The sequence below is a fragment of the Pinus tabuliformis genome, chromosome 9 (genome assembly GCF_031772625.1).
Source record: "Pinus tabuliformis cultivar Carrire ecotype Pingquan chromosome 9, CPIR1, whole genome shotgun sequence".
Lineage (NCBI taxonomy): Eukaryota > Viridiplantae > Streptophyta > Pinopsida > Pinales > Pinaceae > Pinus > Pinus tabuliformis.
Genome location: NC_142307.1, coordinates 1,453,215,609 through 1,453,241,080, shown reverse-complemented (window position 1 = coordinate 1,453,241,080; position 25,472 = coordinate 1,453,215,609). Strand labels below are relative to the sequence as shown.

The following is a 25,472-nucleotide window of genomic DNA, read 5'->3' as shown; positions in this document are numbered from 1 at the left end:
TCTAGAGCCAGAGACGCAGTACAGAGAAGGTGATGCAGAGGCTCACGCTGTGCCTATGTCAACATTCTGAGCCAGGGGAGGAACACGCAGTAGCTGGGAGGAGCCCACGCAGTAGCTGCGTCAGCTGTCCAGGCCAGCGCCGAGGTAGAGGGGGGTATATCAAGCCTATGCAGTGCTCGATCATCTTTCTCAGCCAGGAAGGATTGACGCTGTGGCCAGGAGGAGCTGATCCAACTCTCACTGTGATTGCGTAGAGCCAAAAGGGCTCAGATTCTTCAGTTGCCGGGGCTAAGGGAGCTGTGCAGATTTTGATTTGAGGAGTTGGTGGGACGCTGATTCTATAAGTGCAGAACAGTGTCTAAGGAGATTGAACCAAGGTAGAGGGAAGCACTACCTCGACGGATTTCTAGCCAAGAAATCCAGATCCAAGTTGCAGCAACAAAGGGGGATTGGAGAGGAGTGATTCGACAGTTGGCAGGAGGATTTCCAGGAGGGAAGTCGAGACTCAGAGGGAGTCTAGAAGAGGAGCAGAGATGGCAGTGAACGGATTGAGGGATCAGGACAGATTGGATGAGGCTTCCAATTTTGTCATCTGGAAGGCCAGGATCCTGGCAATCCTGGATAAACATCGCATCAAGGACTATGCCTTGAAAACCGTAGCTGTCCCAGTTGACCTTGATGCAAATGAGAAGTATGAGGAGGCCATGGCAAAGGCGAAATGCATGATCCTAGACGGGGTCAAGGATCATGTCATACCACATATTGCTGAGAAGAACACAGCAAGGGAGATGTGGCAGACACTGACCACCTTATACCAGGGCTCTTCTGTGCAGCGGAAGATGTTATTAGAGAATCAACTGAGATCATATCAGATTCAAAAAGGAGAGGAGATAGATCACTTCCTTCTCAGGTTGCAAGGAATTCACGACCAACTTACATCCGTAGGGTCTACACCGGATCCAGAGTTTATGGTCAGGACTGCTCTGAATGCAGTCTTCGAGGATTGGGAGACGTTTGTCCAAAACATTTTGGGCAGAGCAACTCTCCCTAGTTGGGAGGAGATGTGGGTAGCTCTTCGAAAGGAAGAGATCAAGAGGTTAACCAAAGCGGGGAGTAGCGGTAAGGGAGTTTGAGTCAAGAAGGAGGAGTAAGAGGATGCGGCTCTAGCATCTGCGGGACAACAAGGGGTTCTGAAGAGGAAGAAGAAAGACATCTCCAAGGTCAAGTGCTTCAACTATGGGGAGCTGGGACATTATGCATCTCAGTGCCCTAGGAAGAAAGGTAAGGGAGAAGCTTCCGACTCAATGGCATCTCTAGCAAAGGAAGAGAAGGATGTCGAGACTGACGACGATTGTGCCATGAGTGCTCATGCACCTCTAGAAAAGAGGTGGGGTGACATCGAGTTGTAGTTAGGAGGACTACATGCAAGAGGCAGGATCCCTGAGGTGCCCAACCTCTTGGATCACATCCGGCTACGGAAGCCCTTAAGGACAGTAGCATGATGACAGGTGTCGGGTGGAGCAAAATATGGTGGAGCGGCAAGGCAGGGCTAGGGTGGAGAAGTCTGTAGCAATGTCATAGAGGTTGTAGCAGTGCAAGAGGCACAGAGGTGTTTGTAGTAGTGTAGTGGCAACAGAGGGAGCACAAGATAGCAGCAGAGGTAGCTTCAGCATCACGAGGCTTCCAGACTGACCAGGATGTCAGTATTTGGGTGAAGTCAGTTACTTCTCGGTAACTGAGTTGCAGTGCAGCAGTTAGCAGTGGCAGTGCTATGGGTAGCATGATGCAACATGTTGAGAGGGAGTTGCAGTACAGATGTAGCAGTGGCAATGTCATGGGCAGCTGTGGAGGAAGCAGAGTGCAGGGGATGTGACGCAGTAGGCCAAGCATCAGCAAGGTACAGATGTGGAAGATCAGTGTGATGTTTCTATGGTGAAACATTACTAGAGCACATTCGTCGCTAAGAGGGAGTGTTGATTTTTGGTAACATCGGATGTGCTCTAACCATGAAATTTGGTGGAGAGTCTAAGGCACATGAGATTCCGAAGACCCATAATTCGTTTGGAGAAATTCCACCCGGATGAAGAGATATTAAAATAATTAATATTTTTAATGAGTTCATAAGTCTAAACTTAGGAAAATTAAAATATTAATGTAATAATATAATATGAGTGAGAAAGTTCTAAATAACGAAGATCAAACCAGATCTAATCTTAATCGTTGATTAGGGACTTAATCTCAGTTGTTGAATCGTCAACAGGAAAAATATAAGAGGCTTGAAGGTCAGTTGGAGACACACCAAGAGAGATCAAGAATTCGATTTTCTGGGGCTGGGTTTGTTGAGGAAATCGAGTTAGAGATTAGTTGTAGTGAGGGGGAGTTCAACAAGGGATTTTGATCCAAGGTTGAAGAATACATATCAAAGAGGTAGAAAAGTGCCGGAAGAGGTAGCGCAAAGCCTAGGAGGGCTGATGTAGAGGCTAAGGTGGCCAGCGCATAAGATGCAGACGCAGACGTAGAGGACGTAGAGGCTGACGAAGAAAGCCGCAGTTTGCAGACGCTGACAGAGACAACACAGAGGGTTGTAGAGGCTGAGCTGAGGAGGTTCTGTGGGGCAGACTGAGAGTAGATCAGCCAGGAGAGGATGACTCAGTTCCAGAGAGGGTGACGCAGTTCTAGAAGAGTGCGTGGAGCAACTTTCGTTGTCCAACACAAGGAACAGCCAGAGTCACTGTGGGGTTGATCATCTGGTTGCTGATTTGTCAGAATATCTATCTCTGAAGGGAGGTACTACTGCCAAGGATATTCTCTGAAGGGTGAGCCATTTCTGGCACCCTAGTTGTATTCAGAAATCTGCTTAATAAGAAAACCCTCATATATGCTGCATCGGTTTTCCCGCATTGGTTTTTCCGGGGGCGATTGTCCAAAAATAACGTTGTCCCTTGTGGTATTGTTTCTGTTTACTTTAGTGCATGATCTGTATATCTGTGAAGGCTGCATTTGTGTTTACTTCGATATTTATGCATTTAAATAACTTGTTAATGTAAAGAAAAAGTAGGAGATAGTAAACCAAACATTGCAGTAGGGCCTTCTGATGTGTTAGATTCAGAATTTTTCACAGTTGCAGTAGGGGTTCCTTCAAAGTGTAGGAATTTTCACATAGGACTCATGGGAAGTACCTCTCATCTGGCCAATGAGTTGGGAAACGTGATGGACACATCATGTACTTCCGTACTCCCTATGTCTAGGATAGATGGTTTTTGACAACTTGATCTGGGATCAACTATGGTTCTACCTCTGGATTAACTTCTGCCAGTGGAGAAGTAAGGTCTTGTGACTCACTCTCGATCAATTTTTCTTCATTATTACATCATGGTTCAACAGAGCAAAGATGAGATGACAAAGATGGTACACGATGACATGATGGCATGATGGTTGACAACGATGATGGATGGATTGGTAGGGGGAATTCTCCCTAGTTGAAAGGGGGTATTAAAATTGGCAACTAGGGCCAAATTCCAGCTTAGGACAACTCATTTGATGGAGATGATGATTGCATTAAATTCCTCTTTTCGAGAGGACCAAAATTGATATAAACATCATCTCATTTGGACAAGCAGAAGTGTGACTTTGAATTTATTCCCTCACATGTGCAAATTGTCAAGGTTGGCCACATCATCATGTAGCCTCTGAAAGCCTAATGGATGTGTCACTTCACCTTCAATAACTTGTATAAATACAAGTGACCTTTAACCTCATTTGGCATGTTTGATCACACATTCTTTCTCCTTCTCTCATTGGCTTGTTCTATATTGGGCATTCTTCTCTCTCTCACATGTGGATCAAGACGGACGAATTTCAAAAGCTGAATTATAGGGACGAAATTACAGAGTTGATTGCAGTTTGACCAACGTTGACCAACACCTTCTGGGCATCATTTGACTTCGATCTTTTGGGGATATTTCTGTCTCAGCAGGCCACAACTTTTGGCACAAAAATCGAGGTTTTCTGAGCACTTTGACTACAGACCAAATTGCAGGTTGACTGCAAATTTCAAGACAACAGTTTTATCGAGTTTGATTGTTGACTTTGTCACTATTTTGGGTTGACTTTGACATCCTGATCAGGCTGAGTTTGACTAGGGAAGACTGAGCTGTTTTGAGGACATTCTATTGCTGCTTTGACCAACGTTGACTTTTTGGTTAGGGTTGAAGTTTGATTGCAATTGACTGCAGAAATTGACAGGGCTATTTTGACTTTGAATTGGGCAAGTCAGTTTGACTTTTGTACTCTCTCTCTCTGCTGAACATTTTGATATAATAATAAGAAGAATTCATCAAAGGGTTTAGCAAATTAGAGAGTACATAAATATGCTTACCAAACGCTAGGCAAGGTCCAGAAAATTTTCCCCATCACTCCAACTGGCAGATCAACCTGGAAAACCTCGGTTTCCGTTGCAAAATCAAAGTCGGCCTCCTCCAGTAAATGTGCACAAAAAACCATGTTGCAGGAAATACACACTAGCTGGAAACTGAGATTCTGCTAGTCCTGCACTCCTTTGGTGATCTTGCACTCACACTAGACAACTCGCTTTGCCCTCCGGAATTGAGTCTCAACAATTGGAAAAATGATCTGCTACCCATATCTGCGCACTGGAGAAATTCCAACCCTTGGTATGACCTTCCTGCAAGAGAAATCAACCTTCCCTTTGACTCTGGAAATCTGTGGAAATCTCCCTTGGAAATATCTCTCCAATTTTTGCTGAACCCTCTCACTGATGCTCTGCTGGCTTGAACTCTTCCCTCGCTGAATACTGCGCACGGGGAAATTTGCATTGCCTTGCTCTCTTGCTCCTTTGATGTGTCTTCTCTAAGTCCCTTCAACTTGCTCTTATAATTCTCTCGTTGGATCACCAACGACCAAGATCTAATCGTGATCGATGGTTCAAATCATCTTAGACTCCATCAAAATACTTTTGAGAAGTCTATAGAGCAAAAGTGGATTTCTTTAATTAATACACATTAATTTGTTAGAAAATCAGAAAGGCAGAAATATTTTCTTATATAGATAATTAGTTGTGATTCTTTTATCTTTATGTTTTTCTTTTATTTTTTAGTTCATCAAGCAATTACCCAAACAATAGCATAAATGCACTAGATGTAGGCGTACAGCCAGGGAAAAACCCCTATCTAGGGGAAAACCCAGTCAACAATTCTTCCTTCAATAGTTTCACGAGATAATCCAAGACTCTTGACCATGGAAAATTTTAGGGGCGAATGTTCGCCCTTTGGCGAAATTAAGGGGTTTTAAATTTTTAGTGGGAGAATATTTTGTATCATAGTACATTTTTACAAATCGCCTCAAATAGCCCACCTTATTTTAAGGGAGAGGGTAAAAAGGTAAATTTAGCCCTTGAAATTAGGAGTTACAACCTTCCATTTGCCCTAATTTTCAAGAATAGGTTTTATTTAAGTGAATCCTATGGGCCAAATACCATATTTATAAAAGAGGTATGGTAAATTAATAAAAATATAAATAAATGAGAGGTATGGTAAATAAATAAAACATTTTTTATATTTACTCCATAAGTCACCTTATATACGTGCAAGGGTGTAAACAAATAAAAATATAAATAAAGTGGAGGTATGGTAAATAAATAAAATCTCTTTTTATACTTACTCAAAAGGCATGGTAAATTTATAAATTTACTAGATGTATGGTAAATAAATAAAACCTCTTTTTATATTTAGTCCATAACCCTCTTTCTATTTATGAAGGCTCAAAAAAGAGGTTTTATTTAAGTGAATCCTATGGGCCAAATACCATATTTGTAAAAGAGGTATGGTAAATTAATAAAAATATAAATAAACGAGAGGTATGGTAAACAAATAAAACATTTTTTTTATATTTACTCCATAAGTCACCTTATATTTACGAACACTCAAAAAATGTGTTATATTTAGGTGAAACCTATGGGCAAAATACTATGGGCCAAATACCATGGGCTAGATTATTATTAATACCATGCAAAAAAACATTATTAACCCTAATATTAGTATTAATAAAAATAAAAATAGCACATGGTATTGACCCATGGTATTCACGTGGAATGTAGCCTATTTAAATGGGGGAATTAAACCAGCATAGATCCATCTTTACTCTAGATCTACTAAGCCCCGAGAGGGATCAAATATCGTGATATGCAAACTAGCATAGAGTGAAAAAATATTTGATCCCTCTCGGGGCTTGGTGGATCAAGAGTAAAAATGGATGTTGTAATTTAATGTATGTTAAATATTTTAACTTGGTTAAAATAAAAATCAATTATTAATTTTATTAATTTTTATAAATTACTAATAGTAATTTTTAAGCTCCAAGTTTATGATAACCCATGGTAATACCATGGTATTCATGTGAGCATAGACTATTTAAAGGGGAAATTCTATCATCTTAGATCCATCTTAATTCTGGGTCTACCAAGTGCTCAAAGGGATAAATAGATTTCATCCCCCTAAGAGTGGTAGATGTGGAGTTAAGATGGATATAGGTTGGTTTTTATGATAATGAAGATATTAAATAGACTTAGGAAATTATATTGTAAAAACATCTTAAGGTGAATGGTTAAAGCTACATTTAGTCACTTCACAAAATTTAGTAAAAAATACCAATATCTCCATTAATATTGGTTTTTAACTTTTTCTGATTTAACAAAAAAAATTCAAAACAATGAAACCTTATCACTCTTTCCGCATCACCCTTGCAAAATATTTCTCACCATTTTTCAAACATTCTCAATATGATATCTTCATGAAAAAGATTAGGTATTGATGTTGGATTAGTTGTTTGAAAAATAAGCTGGTTTGTACAACCTTTCATCTTCTGTGTTATTCTTAGTTTGTCCTAATGATCTGTAGGGGTTGGAGCCATTGCACCATATTTTCTTAAAAGGTAGAGATTGTTCACCAAAAAGGAAATTAATCTACATGTTACAACGCTATTAAAAAATGCGAGACCTATGAGGGTAGTGAATTATGCTAATAAGCAATTTAGATTGGGAGAGACGTAATTAAATTTTATTATTTAATTGAATATTTCCAATTAAAATAATAATAAATCTACATTTATATATTCATATATTGATTGGAAGGGTTCTCACAATGGTCACTTCTTTCAATTAGATCCCCTTCAAGCCTTTGGGATACTTAATACTTTCTTATATAATATAGTTGGGGCTTACTACTTGTTGGCGTGTTGGGTTAAACAAACTTGATGTCTTTTTTTTGTATTTTGCAGTTGGAGTCTATGGAATAAGAAAGAAATTTGATAACTTGAAAAAAGTGGTAGCTTGACAAAAGTTGTAGAGAAAATATTAATCTCTTCTACCTTGACAGAACTCGTTGTCAATATCAACACCTACAAGAACTTTGTTGTGGAATATTATCAAAACTAATAGAAGGATATGAAAGAGTGTATTGTAAGAACCTTGACAAACATGGCCACTGAAACTTGGAACATTGTTTGTAGGAAGAGAAAATTATGTTTCTTTTTTCCAAACATGTATGTTAGTATATTATAGTTTAATGAATATGTTTTCTTATTAACATATATGGTTTCATACTTTAACAAAACATTCGCCAAGACTTCACAATGTTTTATTATTCAGTAAAAGATTTGCCAAGATCTTACAATATTTTATAATTCAGTGAAAGATTCTCCATCACTGTACAAGATAATATAATATAGTGAGAGATTCGCCAAAAAAATTATATATACATATGATATTATTGATAAAATCGCCTCCCATTTTTCCTATGTATCATGGGGATTAGCCCATTTATTATACATATAAATTTATGGTGGTTCTTAAAATTTTCTCTGCTCTTGACCTAGACAAATACTTCCTCCACACCAAGTCAGCCCTCTCTTCCCTCTTGCAAATGATAACCCTTCAGCTACAACTTCGACCTAGCAGCAACAACTTCAACCCAACAACTGGCACCAACAACAACTTCAATTTGGCAATAGATACTTCGATCTTCCTAGATACTCCACTTGTGTGAGAGATATATGGCCCAAAACTTCTATTTTGATGTCTTCTTCCTTCCTTCCAAATTTCGTCCCCTTTTTCCAACTCTTTTCCAACTTCGCACTTTTTAGCTGCCTTGGCTTGTAAGTCGAACTTGTGTGTCTCAAATGAATTGCACTGCATTGTGTATATAGCCTTCTAGTGAGGTCGAATTACCCTTCTTGAAGCTGACTTGATCTCTTTGAGGCCAACTTGGTGTGGAGGGACAAATAGCATATTTGACTGAATATTAATTCTTTTTACATGATTCAAAAGCCCAAGAAGGGTCTCTTTAAATGCACAATGACTCTAATGACTCATAATAAATCCTAGAAGTCCCCAATGGGGGCTTTGACTTAAAACAAGATGACCCAAGCATGAAACCCATGCTTTAATAAGTCATAATAATAATAATAAAAATATTTTCTTCATTCTTTTAATAAATACATTTCATTGTGACTCAAATACATTTATGAAGACCGAACCTAGTTACATTTTTCAACACTCCTTCTTAACTATGGAGTTATTCATACTTACATATACAAGTAGATGGAAGATCTCAAAACATATGAACTAGCAGAACATGCTGAGAAGACCAAACATCATGTTTGTATCGAAGAGGCCAATGTTATTGCTAGAGTTTCGTAGTTCCATCACCCAAAATTTAGGGAAGCCCTTGAAATTGAGAAAAGGACTAGCAATCTCAATAGAGAGGACGGTTGGAAGATAAGTATCTGTTGGGTTCCTACCCTCACGTCCTAACCGTATCCTTCCCTTCCTCTCCTCCCTCTTTTATCTGCTTGCTCTTATTCCCCTTGAGATAGGTTTTTTTTTCCTGCTCTCTTTTGCCATAGTTCTTTAATCCTCTTTGGTTTCCTTCCTTGTTAATCTCCCTCCAGTGGGTTAGATTATATAGTAGACGACTTTATTATTTGAATTTATTTTAAACAATTATGTATTTACAAAATTTAGCTTAATTATGGAATAGAAAAATAATAATTATTTTGATATTGAAATTCAATCTTCATTTAGGCTTAAATTTTAAAATATGATAAATTGGATATCATTCTTATTATTATACTCTATTAGGAAATAGATCTTACAACAATCATATAATTAAATATAAAACTTACTATTAATTTAAATAAATATGAAATATTTAATTATATAACTCTTATGTATAGTTCTAATGTTACCTTATTTACATTATCTTAAATTAACTAACTATTTAATTATATAAATTTAAACCTTTTTAACTTAATATAGGTATAACTAACTTACTATTATTTAATAATTATTTATCTATTTAATATTTTACTGGGTTAACTAACTAAATATTTATTTATTTTACTTGAATATATTATTTAAATATAGTTATGCTTTCCTATCCCTGTCCCTTATCCAGTCCAACTCGCTGTTTCCCAGTCAAATATAGCTTTTAGGAGGTCTAGCCTACCAGTTAAATATAGCCGTTACTTGGTCAAATATAGTTGTTATAGGTACCTGGTCAAATATAGCCGTTATAAGTTTTGCTCTGACTATTTAACATGCAGCCTGGATCTGATTCTTCAACTTGTCTTGACGATGAACCACACTAGTTGGTTCGAAACGCATCGACAAATGATCTATCATGTGATTTACGCTGAAAACTTTTTCTTATGAACTTGATATGGATCAAAGAAGCCTCAATTCAACATATGAACTATGAAGAGTTTAGGCACCACAATGCCATGGACTAGATTCCTAATCAGGGCAATCTATCCAAGTTCCCCCAACAGTTTAGGCACTCACGGTGCCACATACTAGATTCTTGACTAGGGAAATCTATCCGGGTGGGACTAAGATGGACTAAATCTTTCAACCTCTCTAGGTACCATCAAGCTTACTTGCTAACCATCAACTTAGGGATCCAAGTGTGCATCCAAGGTCAGAGCTCTATGACCAACACCACCCTCCCTACTTTGGGATCCAGACATCAACACAAAGTGCCGACCAGATGTCCTCCTAGGCAATGTGTCTTACAAAAGCCTCAACACATCCGATTATTCTAATCGGTAGCAAATCCTTCTCGACCAAACACATCAGTAACAAATCTCTCTCGTGTAACCAACATGCTATCAAACCTCTTGAGAGATTTAGCTGTAAAAACACAACCCCAATTAGTAACAAACTTTCAAATGTACATGAGTAAACAAAAACCTCCGGGGTCTTACAAACAACTTGATGTTGCTTCTCAATTTATCACAATAGGACATTCAAACAAATCTTGACAGAAGATTCCTCATTTATACATCTTCCTTTCCTACTTCACATGTAGCAACATATTCTACAATCAAATCCTGCTTTCCTTATAAAATACATTCTCCAATTTTATTCTTTCAAGGTGTTCATCATGACTATAATATGCCCTCCCTCTTAACTAGGGAGATTTCTTTTATCCAGGCTCCCTCTTAACTTAGGGAGATCAACTTCTTCTTATGACATTGGAGAATCTTTCATGGCTTCCATCGTTCTTATGACCATCATCATTCATATAACTTTCTTCATCATGCTTATCATATCAACTTTTACTTACAAACATCTTCACTATTTTGAAAATTATGTAACTACACAAACTTAGATAGCAGGTACAACCAAGTCTACATAGAAGCATGAGATTAACTATATCAGAATCATACAATAATAGAAGCATTAGACATTAGACATCAAAAACCTAAACTTAGTTAGGTTTACAAACAACAAGAAACACATACATTTATACTTGAACTATATACCAGGGTTTTTTCATAAGCCCTAGATTTCATCATCAAGTCTTCGAGTACCTTAATTAAGATAACAACCTTCATTATATCTAGGGCTTCAATATTTCTTCTAGAGGCATGACATACCCTACTACAATATATTACAAACCCTAGAAGCAATTTAAACAAATATAGATCTACAATGCATCCAACAACATTCAAAACTCATATGTTAGACTTCTACTAGGATTTAGTGCAAGATCCTAGATTTCATACATGAGTCTAAGTCCCCTGAGATGGGGATTCGGGATTCGACGGATATGGAGATTCGAGTGTCAGATATGGACACGTTGACCCCTCGGAACAGGACACATTCGGATACGTTATATATATATATATATATATATATATATATATATATATATATATATATATATATATATATATATATATATATATATATATTAAAAATTAGATATTTCTTACACAAATTCTCATTCATGATACAAATTCATTGATTCAAACATAGATCTTCATCTAGATGTAAGTTTTACAAAGTAACATTATGCATACAAAATTACAAATACAATTGTGACATAAATGATAAATGATAAATGATAAATTATAAATTTATAATACATATTCAATTTATCAATGATCCAATAGGAGAAAGACAAGATAGTAAGATAAAGATATTGTAGTTTTTTCATTAAGTCATCAAAATCAAAATGTGTTACTATTTACATAGGTAAGTCCCTTATAGTTACTTAGTAGTGTAAGTTCCTTATATCTAGTTCTTCGACTTTATTCTTCTTTGGGGATCCTTCTTCAGCAACATTAGCTTGGTCCCTGTTCCTTTTCTTATTCTTCGGATTGTCAGGACAATCACTTCTATAGTGACCTATTTTATGACATTGGTAGCATTCTATTTTGGACATATCTACCTTCCTTCTTGGCCCTTTTGACTTCTTGAAGTTTCCTTTCTTGTGAGAAGCGGAGTATGCATTTGAAACCTTTTCTTCTAAATTGTTGGATACTAATGAGATTCTCGTCTCTTCTTGGCTGCAGGCATTCCATAATTGTTCAAATGATGGAGTTTCTTTCCAACTGTTGAGTCCTGAAGCAAAAGTACACCATGTAGGTGGCAATCCCAATAATGCAGTAATAACTAGCTCTTTTTCCGGTACAATCTTATCAATGGCTAGAAGGTCATCTCTAATTCTAGCTCTCCTTACAAAGAAAGAAGCCACAATGTCATCTTTTGTCATTTTTGTGGTCTTTAATTCATTCTTAAGACTTGCTAGTTGACCGATGTTCTTTATAGTGAACATTTTTGACAAGGCTTCATACATTTCTTGAGCATGGTCTATGTTGGAAATGTATGGGACAAGATTGTCCTTCATGCTTTCTACCATCAAAGTCATAACCAATATTTCTGACTCTCTATACTTCACTTTATCTGCATCACTAGATCCTTCCGTAGGTTTCTTCACTTTTCCTCTGACTAAATCCAAGGCTTTGTTCTTTTCAAGAATGGGGTCAATTCTCTTCTTCCATGACCTGTAATTTGATGCTCCTTCTAATTTTCTCTCTCCCTTTATTGTGTTAGCCATTGTCCTTGAAGGTAGTAAGCCTCTTTCCTTATAAAATCTGCTTATATGATCCCTTGTTCAATCCTTTTGAGGTTTCTCAGACTCCTTTCAGTAGATCCTTAAACTGCCTTTTTCCTTCTTCACCTTAGCTCTGATACCATGTTAGAAAATCAGAAAGGCATATTTTCTTATATAGATAATTAGTTGTGATTCTTTTATCTTTATGTTCTTCTTTTATTTTTTAGTTCATTAAGCAATTACCAAAAAATAGCACAAAGACACCAAATGTAGGCGGATAGCCAGCGCAAAACCCCTATTTAGGGAAAACCGAGTCAACAATTCTTCCTTCAATAGTTTCATGAGATAATAAGACTCTTGACCTAGACAAAGACTTCCTTCACACCAAGTCAACCCTCTTTTCCCTCTTGCAGATGATAACCCTTCAACAACAACTTCGACCTAGCAACAACAACTTCTAGCAGCAGCTTTGACCCAACAACTGGCAGCAATTGGAAGCAACAACAACTTCAATCTTCGTAGATACTCGACTCGTGTGAGAGATAAATGGCCCAAAACTTCAATTTTGATGTCTTCTTCCTTCCTTCCAAATTTCGTACCCTTTTTCTAGCTCTTTTCCAACTTCACACTTTTTCGCTGCCTTGGCTTGTAAGTCGAACTTGTGTGTCTCAAATGAATCGCACTACATTGTATCTAGTGAGGTCGAATTACCCTTCTTGAAGCGGACTTGATCTCCTTGAGGCCGACTTGGTGTGGAGGGGACAATTTGCATAGTTGACTGATTATTAATTCTTTTTACATGATTCAAAAGCCTAAGAAGGGTCTCTTTAAATGGACAATGCCTCTAATGACTCAGAATAAATCCTATAAGTCCTCAATGGGGACTTTGACCTAAAACAAGGTGACCCAAGCATGAAACCCATACTTTAATAAGTCAATAATAATAATAAAAATATTTTCTTCATTCTTTTAATAAATACATTTCATTGCGACTCAAATATATTTATGAAGACCGAACCTAGTTACATTTTTCAACATAATTAACTAGTTTTCCTAAGTTAGGAAATATTTAATTCTCCGGTTAATTAATTTAATTAAGGTATTTCATAGTCTTATCTCGTGAAACTGTGATGTTCCTAATCAGGAATGTAAGTGATATACAAAGCATGCAAACAATGCAGCAATCAGAAAAATGAAATATGCATTAAGCACACATGGAAACACTGGAAATAGAGAATTGCTGAGCCATTTTATTACTTCTTCAGGAGAAAATACAATAGTAAAATAGAATGGTGCACCTGGGCTTGTCTCAATGGATAAGCATGACAAAACCCAGGTGAGAAAATGCTGAACTGAAGGTTGCTACAACTGTTGCACCAAATTGAACTGCGCTGCCCCATAAAACTGCTCTGTCTACTGACTTCGAAGGGCTGGAATCACTGCTTCCCATGCTCAAAAAATTATGAGATTTCAACTCCTTGCTCCTTGGCCTAAACCCAGAAAAACCCACGAAGGAATTGGCCAAATGTTGACCTTGGAATTTTGGCCCAAATTCCCCTTAGCTCCTCTAGCTGCTAGCTGAGTTGGGACCCCTATTTGACCCCTTAGATGCCCAAAAAATTCTATAAATTTAGGAGTGTTATCCTTGCCCAAAACCCAGAAATGCCCAGAAAGGGGTTCCCTTGGTTCCAACCTTCAAAAATTGACCCTTCACAGCTTGGCCCTCCTCCAATTTCGAATTTTGTTGCTATGATTGATCCTGTCAATCTCTGTTCTCCCAACTCCAACAATCCTCCTCAAATGGCCCTCCAAGTGATCTCCTACTTCTCCTGACCAACTCCAGCTCTACAATTCCTTCCTGCAACTCCCACATGAGCCTAATGATGGCTCTCTACGCAGGCCCATGTAACTATAAATTAGACTGTTGGGATGATGGCTCTGCTGGCTCCAAACTCGCAAGAAAGGTTGGTCCTTTTCTGCTCTCCCAATCCTCTAACTCTCCCGACAAATGCTTGATCACTGATAGCTCCAAAATCCCCTTGCGTATTCTCCAGCTAGCCAAAAATACACACTCCCTATTGTGGTTGAATGGTAGTGCTGTAACACACTCCCAAAACTCCTGAAATACTTATGGAACTGCCTGTCTAGGGCGAGCACGGATGGTCCCTTGAAGTAGAGGTTGAATCTCCCGCTTGAGAGATTCGTGGCTAAACAGCCGGTTGACTCAGCTAAACAACAGAGTGAACAATCAAGTAATTTTGATTGCAAGGTGTAAGAATGAATCCAAAATGAGAGCTGCTCCCTCCTTATAACTCCTTGGGCCTCCCTAGCCTCATGTGGGCCCCTCCATCCACCTATTTGACTTTCCCTCCAAGCTATTCGAATGGGCCAATTCGAACTCCCATGTGGGTGGCCCCCACATTCCACTAGCAACCAAATAAAGTCAAATTGCCTCCTAAGTCCCTAAGTCGAAAATGATGGGTTCTCTTCCTTAGCCAAAATTGTGCAAAATTGTGTAGCAGCACCTTGTTACAAATGTGTTTGAGAAGGGACATGACAGAAATAATTTATGGGTTTTAGAGATCTTATGTTCCTTAGCCTCTTAGACACTTCAAAGTTCAAAGACTAGAACACTTGTCCGATGCTACTCCAAACTTCATCTTCAAAAACTAACACTCCGTCTTAGCGAGAAACATGTTCTCTCTTCAACAACCTTCTGTAGTTGGACTGATCACATTGCTAGTGTCTGACAACTGTGATACAACTAGCTCTCATTGTCCACCATGCTATTGCACATACTCTGATTCACTTGTCACATTATGTCGCTAAATCATCCTCTGATCTCACACCATTGAAACCTCTGCATTGCTGCCACTACATTGTACTGCACCTGCGCTACAACTATCACAACAACTATGAATTGATCTCTCAGATCTCTCAGATCAAGCTTCCATAGGGCTGCTTCCTTTGAAGGTAGACTCCCCCCCGAGTCTTGATCTCCCACTGGGAAATCTCTCTAGCTAGAACTTCACCTACATACAACAACTGAGAAATTCGCACTGCCTATGTCACTAGTAACTACAACTAGCTCTGCAACTATCTCACGTGTACTGACTGCAACTAGCTTTGCAACTGTCATGTGACTGCAACCTGCTGACACTGAACTTGCTACTATGATACTGTGGGCTGCTATAGCAAAGGTGATGATCATGTTGACACAATTGGAACTGATCTAACTGATCTCCTTGCTACATCTGTAATGGACCCTCGCCAACTTGAAACGCTAAGGTATCAAGCTCCTCCACTTGGAGGTATTGCAACTATTAGTGCAAACTCATCTAATCTGGCTTGCAACTCATCAATCTTTGCCGAAGATGCTGTTTGCTCCCCCGTTTGGTCCTTCTTCCTCTTTGGACACTGGGAAACGTATTGACCAAATTCACCACATGCGAAGCACTTGACCTTCGAAGGGTCTTTCTTCTTCTTCTTTCCTCCCATTGAGCCTTGTCCTTGACTAGGACCCTTCTTCGCCTTTCCCTTACTTGCAAGGGCTATGTTCTTCTCATCCTCCTCCTCCTTCGGTCCCTTGTTGCTGCTCCTAATAGTACCTTCTGCAAGACTAAGCCTCAACTCTTCCTGAGTGAAGTCACTCAATAGATGATCCTGACCAGGTAGTGTATCTCGCCCAGAAATAACTTGGACGAAAGTACACCACTCCTTGGTGAAACCGTTGAGAGTTGTTTGCAGTAGCTCACTGTCTTGTGGCTTTTATTCCACCGTCGCAACTTCATCTTTGACCATTTGAATTCTAATGAGATAGGATGGAACACTTTCTCCCTTCTGCATCTTTATGGTCCTCAGCTTCTCCTTGAGAATCATTTTCCGATTCTTTGATGGATTCTCATACAACTTTATGACGACATCCCACATTTCCTTTGCAGTGTTAAATGTTGCAACATGTAGGACAATATGATCTTCAACCCCATCTAGGATTATCCTCTTGGCTTTGGTCATCTCCTTCTTTTAGGTCGCCTGTTGTTGAGGATCTGTCAGTACAACAACAGTGCTCTCTGCATACTCCTTCAATTCATACTCATCAAACACGAATGTCATCCTATCCTTCCATATGCCAAAGTTAAAGGCTCTATCAAGTCTGTCCTGAACCCCTAACTCCTGTTGTGGCCATCCCTGCGAAACTCAAATGTGCTGGAGGTCAATGTACTGGAACTCCCTTTCTCTTTTTGGCAATTAGATCTAGCTTCCTTTGCTACTCGCACTCCTCCTGGAATGAACAAGTCTGTTCCTGCTATGATATATCTATTCTTGCACTAGCCTCCGGTGTTTTTCTCGGAACTCACATTGCCTGCTATTCCTTTTGGGCAGCTCACATTATTGACCCTAGAATTCGCACTGGCTGGACTAGCTAGTCTATGTGGCCCTCTTACTGCTAGAAATTCGATCTCCTCTTCCTAGCTGGAAAAACTGGAAACCCTCTGAGAATTTACTTGTAATTCCCTCTGTGTGCTTTCTCTTCCTTCCCAGTGCAAATCGACAACTGTAAACCCCTGCTGCAAATATTTTGTGCCCAGATCTGCTCTACGAACTGACTAATCTGCTCACCAGAATTTCTCCCTGACAATACCATTGCCTGCTACCACAAATCTGGAGCAAAATCAAACTTTTCTTCATGGATCTGGAAATCGATTTTTTGCTCCTCTGTTATTTGCACCCTTGGCTAGCTTGCATAGATCTAGAAGCTAGTGCTTTAGATCTCCCTCTGAAACTGTACGATCTGCTTTCTCTCACCCCTAAGCCTCAGATTTGATCAACTATGCTCTGATACCATGTGAAAAATCCATGATTGCAATAAACTAGAAATTATTCTTCTAACTGATCCAATTTATTTGTCTTTTGTTATTTAATTAACGACAAATAATGAATAGCTCACTACTGCAATCTTCACAATAAAATAAATGCTGCGGAAATAAATCAGGAACTGAGAAATAGATGCACACACATGAAAATGACACCATTGTTTTTGGACTAATGTCCCTGGAAAAACCCTGAAGGGAAAATCGGTGCAACATATGAGGGTTTATATTTTATTATCTTCAACAAATTAGATAGTACATAGATATGCTTGCCAAACACTAGCCAAGCTCCAAAAAATTTCTCCACCACTCCAACTGGCAGATCAACTTGGAAACCGTTGGTTTCCCTTGCAAAATCAAAGTCAGCCTCCTCTAGTAAATGTGCACAGAAAATGTTGCTGTGGGAAATACACACTAGCTAGAAACTGAGATTCTGCTGATCCTGCACTCCTTTGGTGATCCTGCATTCGCACTAGACAACTTGCTTTGCCCTTCGGAATTGAGTCCCAACGACTGGGAAAGCGATCTGCTGCCCAAATTTGTGCATTGGAGAACTCACACCCTTGGTACGACCTTCCTGCAGAAGAAATCAGCCTTCCCTCTGACTCTAAAAATATGTGAAAATCTCCCCTGGAAATCTCTCTCCAATTTCTGTTGAACCCTCTCATTGATGCCCTGCTAGCTTGAACTCTTCCCTTGCTGAATACTGCGCACTGGGAAATTCACATTGCCCTGCTCTCTTGCTTCTTTGATGTGTCTTCTCCAAGCCCCTTCAACTTGCTCTTATAATTCTCTCGTTGGATCACCAACGATCAAGATCTAATCGTGATAGATGGCTCAGATCATCTTAGACTTCATCAAATCACTTTTGAGAAGTCTCTAGAGCAAAAATCGACTTCCTTAATTAATACACTTTCATTAACCAGTTTTCCTAAGCTAGACTTAGGAAATATCTAATTATCCTGTCAATTAATTTAATTAAGGTATTTCAGAGTCATATGTCACGAAACAATTTCTGGCTAAGTTGCACGAAACGGGGAAACGGAAACGAGTTTCCGAAACGGGAAGCGATACGAAACGCGACCTCCCCAAATTTTGGAAACGGGGAAACGCGAATATATATATATATATATATATATATATATATATATATATATTAAAAATATTTAAAAATTATTAATATATATATATGCAATCATAAAGCATTAATGATACATTTACATTATATGATTATAATTTATTACATTTAAACATTAAGATTAAATTTACATCACATTTACTCATGAGTCATGAATAATCACATAATGAAAATAAAAATATAGGAACTGCTCAAAACACCCTAGCTGAAACAACTGCCAGTCTCCAAGAGAAACGACTTGCTGAATAGTGTGATGAGAGAATGAGACAAACTGCTCTTTTATAACTTTAGAATAGGTTTCTAGAACATCCTGGAAACCCTAAAAAAAATTAAAAACAAATTTAAAAAAAAAAATTAAAAAACAACTGTTTTTTTGGGGAAATGTGGCCCGTATGGCCGGAAACGCGTTTCCGGCCGTACAACCACATTTCCGTTTTGGGAAATGTGGCCGTACGGCTGGAAACGCGTTTCCAGGCCGTACGGTACGGGGAAACGCGTTTCGTTTCGTTTCCCCTGGGGAAACGACCCTTAGGGCCACGTTTCCTGCAACTTAGATTTCTGGGTATTGGAGGTCTCGTGTTCCTTAGCCTCTTTAACACTTAAGAGACTAGAACACCTATCCGATGCTACTCCAAACTCCATCTTAAAAATCTAACAACAACTGATGTTGTTCAAGCTTAGATTAGTGCACAAGGCTTGTGTACAAGCACAAAACTTGGAGAACATAGGCCAAAAGAAAGGGCAATCAAGTGGATTGAAGCAGAAGGAGCACCGAGATGCTTCTAAGGAGGGGAAGAAGAAGTGGAAAGGAGGAAAATATAAAAAGAAAACAACCATATCACACTAGTGCAATGAGCCCAACAACCACTGTAAGCACTATAACATTGTTGGTTATACAAAGGATAAGTGTTGGAAGTTGCATCCATAGCTTAACCTGAAGAACAAAAAGAAAGCTAATAATAAGAAGAAGAATCTCATGGCCACTGATTCGATCAACCAGATTGAAAGCAACTTAGATGCAAATGAGAAGATCGTCTATACATCAGTACAAAAGGAGGTGAATCTGAGTAGCCTTCAACAACAAGAAGAGAACGAACAAACCAAGCTCTTCCATAGAAAGATGCAAGTTAAAAAGACCAAGAATGATGGTTTGTTTGACTCAGGATCGTAGGCGAATCTCATTGTAGTAGAGCTGGTTAACAAATTGGGATTAGGAGTTCATGATCATCCAAGCCCATATCCATTGGGATGGGTAAATAAGGATGTAGAGATAAAGGTAACAAAATAGTGCAAAATTAGATTTGCTATCAGTGCTAATTTTATTGATGAAGTAGAACTAGATGTAGTTCCCCTTGATGTATTTGAAGTGGTGTTCGAAAGTCCCTACATGTATATGCTGGACGCAATCTTCATGAGGAGAGGCAACTAGTACTAACTCATCATGAATGGAAAATTGTTCACCATCAACATGCACAAAGGCAAGTCGAAAATTTCTCTAGTAAGTGCCAACCAAGCTAATAAATTGATCAGTTCTAGCAAGAATTATGTTTTACTGCTTTTAAGAGAAAATCAGTCTGTAGAAGAGTCAATGAGAGCAAAGGGATCCCTAGAGCTATGTACTAAGAAATAAAAAGAGCAATTGGAAGAGTTGCTATAAGCATACATAGATGTGTTACAAGAGCTTAAAGGGATACCGTCCAAGAGGGAAGTGGAGCATGAGATCCAACTATTGTCAGACTTCTCATTGCCAAACATTGGGATGTACAAGCAGTCTGTTATAGAAGCAAGTGAGGTGAAGAAATAGTTGTAGCAACTACTAGAACATTGTGTCATTCAACCGAGTACATCACCATGTGGGTCACCCATCACCATTGTTCCCAAAATAGATGATATGGTTGGATCAATTGTAGCAAGCAAATACTTCACCAAGCTGGACTTAAAGTCTGGATATCACCAGGTTTGAGTCAGAGAAGAAGATACTTGGAAGACTGCCTTCAAAACCAGGCAAGGTTTGTATGAGTGGTTAGTCATGCCATTTGGCCTATGCAATGCACCAACTACATTTATGAGGTTAATGAATGATATATTGCGCCCTTTTATAGATTCATTTATTATTGTCTATTTGGATGATATACTGGTATATAATGCTACCTGGGAGGAGCACATCTCACATTTGATGCAGGTGTTGGAGACATTAAAGAAGCACCAACTGCTAACAAATCTCAAGAAGTGTGAGTTTGCACAATAGTCTTTGGTGTATCTGGGGTATGTGATAGGTGGAGGAGAGTTGAAGATAGATCTTGCCAAGATGGAGGCCATCATGAAATGGCCAATGCCTACTAATGTTTTTGAGGTTAGGAGTTTCGTCGGAGCAACATAATACCTGAGGACGTTCATGTCCTTGTTTTCAGCGGTAGCAAAAGCCCTCCGCGCCATAACAATGAGTGGCAAGAATTTCAGGTGGGGAAACGACCAACAAAGGGCCTTTGAGGAGCTAAAGAAGAAGATCAATCAAGCGCCAATTATGGTATTACCAAACTTGCAACAACTCTTTGAAGTGGAGATAGATGTGAGTGAGTATGTTACGGGAGTAGGATGGTGCAAGGCAGGAGTGTGGAGTCTCCTTTAGGTCAAACCCTGAGAACACTTTAGGGCGGCAGGGTCGTGATAGGGCAGGTTGGAACTTGTGCAGGGCATTGGAGCATCCTTCTAGTGAGAGTTGGTAAACACAGTGTTGGAGCATCCTTCAAGTTGGAGCCTATAAACCAGGGCATTGGAGCCTCCTTCATGTTGGAGTTGGTAAACTAGGGCGTTGGAGCATCCTTTTAGTTGTAGCTGATAAATTAGGGGGTTGGAGCCTCCTTCCAGTTGTGGCTGGAGAATCTTGGAAGTTGGAGTTTTCCATTGATGTAATCTTGAAAAGACATATATCAAGAAGCGTTCGGTGGTTTTTCTCCCGAAAGGGTTTCCACCTAAAAATTTTGTCTACTTTCTTTGATACTATGCATTGTTGAATGGTGTTGATTTATGTTTTGATCTGATGTTAATTAATGCTTTGAAAAATAAAAATTAACTAATTGAAGAGAAATACTGATTCACCCCCTTAGTGTTTCCAACAAAAGTGACTTAAAATAAAATAAAAAGAGTCACTTAAAAGGAGAGGATTCTAGAAGGGAAATAAAATAATAAAACAAATGTGCTTCTAGAAGGTTGGAGAGCTATCCATCAAGTGTTTAAAAGGAGGGGAAACAAATCATTTTGGGACATCTTGGATTGAAGTATTTTCTGTTTGGAGAGGTTTGGGAACGTGGTTCTCAGCTTAAGTAATCACCAGGACGAAAACCCTTGGGTTTCTTTATGTGAGTTGGACAAAAACCCAACCCACTATTGAGGAGGTTTCAGTCAGAAAGCTCAGAGAGTGTCATCAGCATAAGATGTGAGCAGATCTGGAGCAGATCTGTGGATTGGAGTGGGGATCATCTAGATCATCAATTTGGGCATTATTTTCAGTTCAGATTTGGGAGGCCATGTTCAGCATTACAACAAATATCTTAGAGGCCGCATTTATTATGTCTGAGATATTTTCCAGTTTGTATTGGCATGTAAAGCCTTATTCCAATTAATATAATAAAGCTGAGTTTAGCTATTGTTGCAATATTTCTGGTTATTTCTTGTATGTCTGGGCTTTATTGCAAATCTAACTAAGTTGCTTGCAATATTTATCATATTAAATTCTACAAATTTTACGGTGTGTTTGAATGTATTTTTGGAATAATATTGCTGAAATAAAATCCCTGTGATTTTAATGAAAATATCGAATCGAGATATTACAGATCTCACTATCTAATTGTGTCTTGTGCTCAAGATGTGTCTTCTCCCTTAGCTTAGCCTTCTTTTTATAAGCTTGAATTGTTGACGAAACCACAACCCTAATGTCCAAAGTGATTAACGATTGAGATTAGATCTTAGCATCACTTGAGATCAACGATTGAGATTCACCTAATTCACTAATGCAAATAACCTTTGCATTTCATTAAATCAACTCACTTTTTCTTATAAATGTCAATGACTATAATAATTAAAGTAATTGCTAAGGTTAAGGGTCAATTGAGCAACTTCTGCATGTCTAGACACTTAGACCTGTGCAGTAGTACCTGCTTGAGCTACAAACATCAACTTCTAGCATGTTGTTTAGGGTATATTTCTTGTCTATTTCAATTGCTTGTTATATGGCTGGTAGCTTGTTGATGTTTATGTGCGTTATTTATTGTTATATTTTGGTACCATTCAACATTTTCATTTTTGTTAGCTGTAGTAAGAAATGTCCAACGGTCCTTTTGATTTGTAATGCATTGTTCACATGGAATATCATGGTGAGCTCTATACTTTTCACATGGGCAAGTACCTAGTGAAATAGTAGCTACTTGGCTCATGCGTGTGCTCTACATATGTGTGTGTTCCTTTATGATTGATCTAGTCAAATTGCCAAGGAATTGATATATTGCTTGTTGCATTATTGATTATGGAAATCCAACTAATGGAAGAGATGCACAGTATAGCACCATCCTGATTTTTAATTTCTTACCTTATTGGTAAGGGAGTTGGGACTTTGATGCACTATGATGGTTAGATGTCTTGTGCACATAAATATATGACCCTGGGGCTGGGAGGTTTCTTGGAGGAGTATTTGATGGCTACATGGCATTGAGCTTTGGAGGATGGGTCTGCATAGAGAGGTCTGAACTAGCCTTATAGCTCTCCTCTCCCTATAGATGTGGTGGACTGTGTTATTCAGTCTTCAGCCCATGTATTGCATTTCTTTGATTGATCAGGTATGCATTGCATATGCTAACCTTCTAACTCCATTTTCAACTTTTACATCCAAGTTTGTAGGTGTGGGGGATTGGACTTTTACAACTAGGCTGTTTATATGTCTTGTTATTTTAACCTTTCAGTTTTTCTTGTGATTTCTGTTGAGACTTTTTTATGATGTATGACTCGAAGGTTCTGTTTTTTGACTGCAATTGCTTGTGTCTCTGTGCGTGAAGAGATATTGCCGCGGCTATACCATTATATTCTTACACATAGGATTTATTTTTCAAGCAATTAGATTTTGACCATAGTTTTCATAAAATTGTTGGAAACATATAAATGTTTGAAGTTGTACAGGTTGGGCAAGCAGCTTGGCTGCAGGGGAGATAGAGAGTACATTTGAATACGCATTATTTCAAGTATGGATTGAACTTACTGATGCTGGGCAAGGTGAAAACCATTTTTCATTCAAATAGTTCTCACCAGTGATTTAGAGTTTTGTTGTTACTTATGCAGTGTGCAGTATGGAAACTTATTTTCCCCTCTATTCAAAATGTTGATTATAAAATTCTAATATTTCAAAGAGCAGTGCATGAGCAGATTCTTGATTTCTGATTCCTATGATCAGATCAAAACTCACATTATTCAAATTCTTTTACAACTGGAGAGAGACCTGTTCTTCTGCTGCCTTTCTTTTGGTTGTTTTGGTTTCATGCTTAGATCAATTGCACACATAATTTCCCCTCGTTGTTGTTTATATTGCAGAGCATATGGAAGAGATAGTTGAGCATACATTCCAGTACCTTCACATTTTAAGGAAAAGCGGTATTGCTGAATGGATCTTTGATGAGGTTTGACTTTGAAAAAGTTCACATCTCTTGAAGTCTGTTTTACATCTTTACTTTTTAAGTCAATTGTTTGTATCTGCTGGAAAAGAAATATATGATCATTTTTTTGATGAACAGTGATGTTAGCTCCACTAGTTTGCTTTTTCCTATTTGTTTTTCCAAAAGTTGCTTCTGTCAGATATGCAGGGCTTGATTAACAAGAAAAATACCTATGAGAGCTCTCGGTTATGGCATTCTGAATACTGTAATGTTTTTACTGGAACAAGTTCATTCTCTTGAATTAGAATTATTGTAGTATATTATTTAGAACCAATCAAAGTTAAAATTCAAATTGTCATCATTGATGAGGTATTATTTTCATTGAGAAATGAACAAAAGTAACAGATGAAAAGTTTACAAAAATGAAGATCAAGAAAGACAAATTAAAAGGGTACCATATTGTTACCCAAATCACACCAGTCATTGCATGGAATAATTAACTTACCAATTTCAACATTACTCAAAGCAAAACTTATATCTAAAAAGAATATACTGAGGATGTGTTGACCACTGGAGTGGCACCTAATGATTATATGAAGACTCTATGCCCAAGGATGATCCAGAGGACACTTGTACCATCAGATATCATCAGTCAATGGAGTTTTTTAACTCTATTTCTATCTTGTCATCATCTTTCTTGTACCTAGATTCCACACTCTACGTGGAATTGTAATAAGTGATATTAGTAATGATGACTTTTGAGTCTATAACAGGCCTAGGATGTTGGGACTCAATCAGTAAACAAGTACACCTTAGAGTGTTTTTCTTATCTGGTTAATTATCCCTTCTTTTTCAGAGGCAGATAATTTTCTAGGTTTTTTCACTTACGTTTTACTCCAAAGCTGGGGTGACAGTTTGAAGGTTGAGCCCCTGACACATCTTAGTGTCTAAAATCGATGTATATTACCATACTAGATCACATAAAAAATTTCATGGAATTTGGTTAGGTTTAGGTAGTCATTTTTTAATTTTTTAGATTTCTCGCAGGTCAAAAATTGCAAATAAAATTGTATTTAAATTGTAATAAGTGTAGTCTAAAGAAGTTGTATGGGGTATGAGTAATCAAATTTACACCTCTCACCCTCAACTTTCTACTATGACACACTTTGAGGGGTTAATAATGTGTTTTGGACCCTCAAAACCCACTTTTCCTAAGTTTAGTGAGAAATCTGGCAATTAATTAAGCCAGAAATTAAATAAATGGAGAAAAATAAATATCCACACATGCTAAATGTTGTGGAAATGAAGTGGAAAATTATGGGGGAGTTAAAGTGAAGTCCCAAAGTGATGTGGACTCCTAAAATCAAGGAAAGGACATGTGCTCAAATAAAATCGAATTTTTGGCGTT

General features: G+C 38.2%; 1 protein-coding gene across 3 annotated transcripts in view; it reads left to right on the top strand.

The window, feature by feature from the left end:
- Positions 1–25,472, top strand: part of LOC149154060 (insulin-degrading enzyme-like 1, peroxisomal) — a 699,115-nt gene that overhangs the window by 313,724 nt on the left and 359,919 nt on the right. For all 3 annotated transcript variants that reach the window (XM_089445417.1, XM_089445416.1, XM_089445418.1), the window contains 2 exons: positions 23,595–23,687; positions 24,003–24,088. In XM_089445417.1, coding sequence (XP_089301543.1) covers positions 23,595–23,687; positions 24,003–24,088 — 179 coding nt within the window. The remainder of the gene's footprint in view (positions 1–23,594; positions 23,688–24,002; positions 24,089–25,472) is intronic.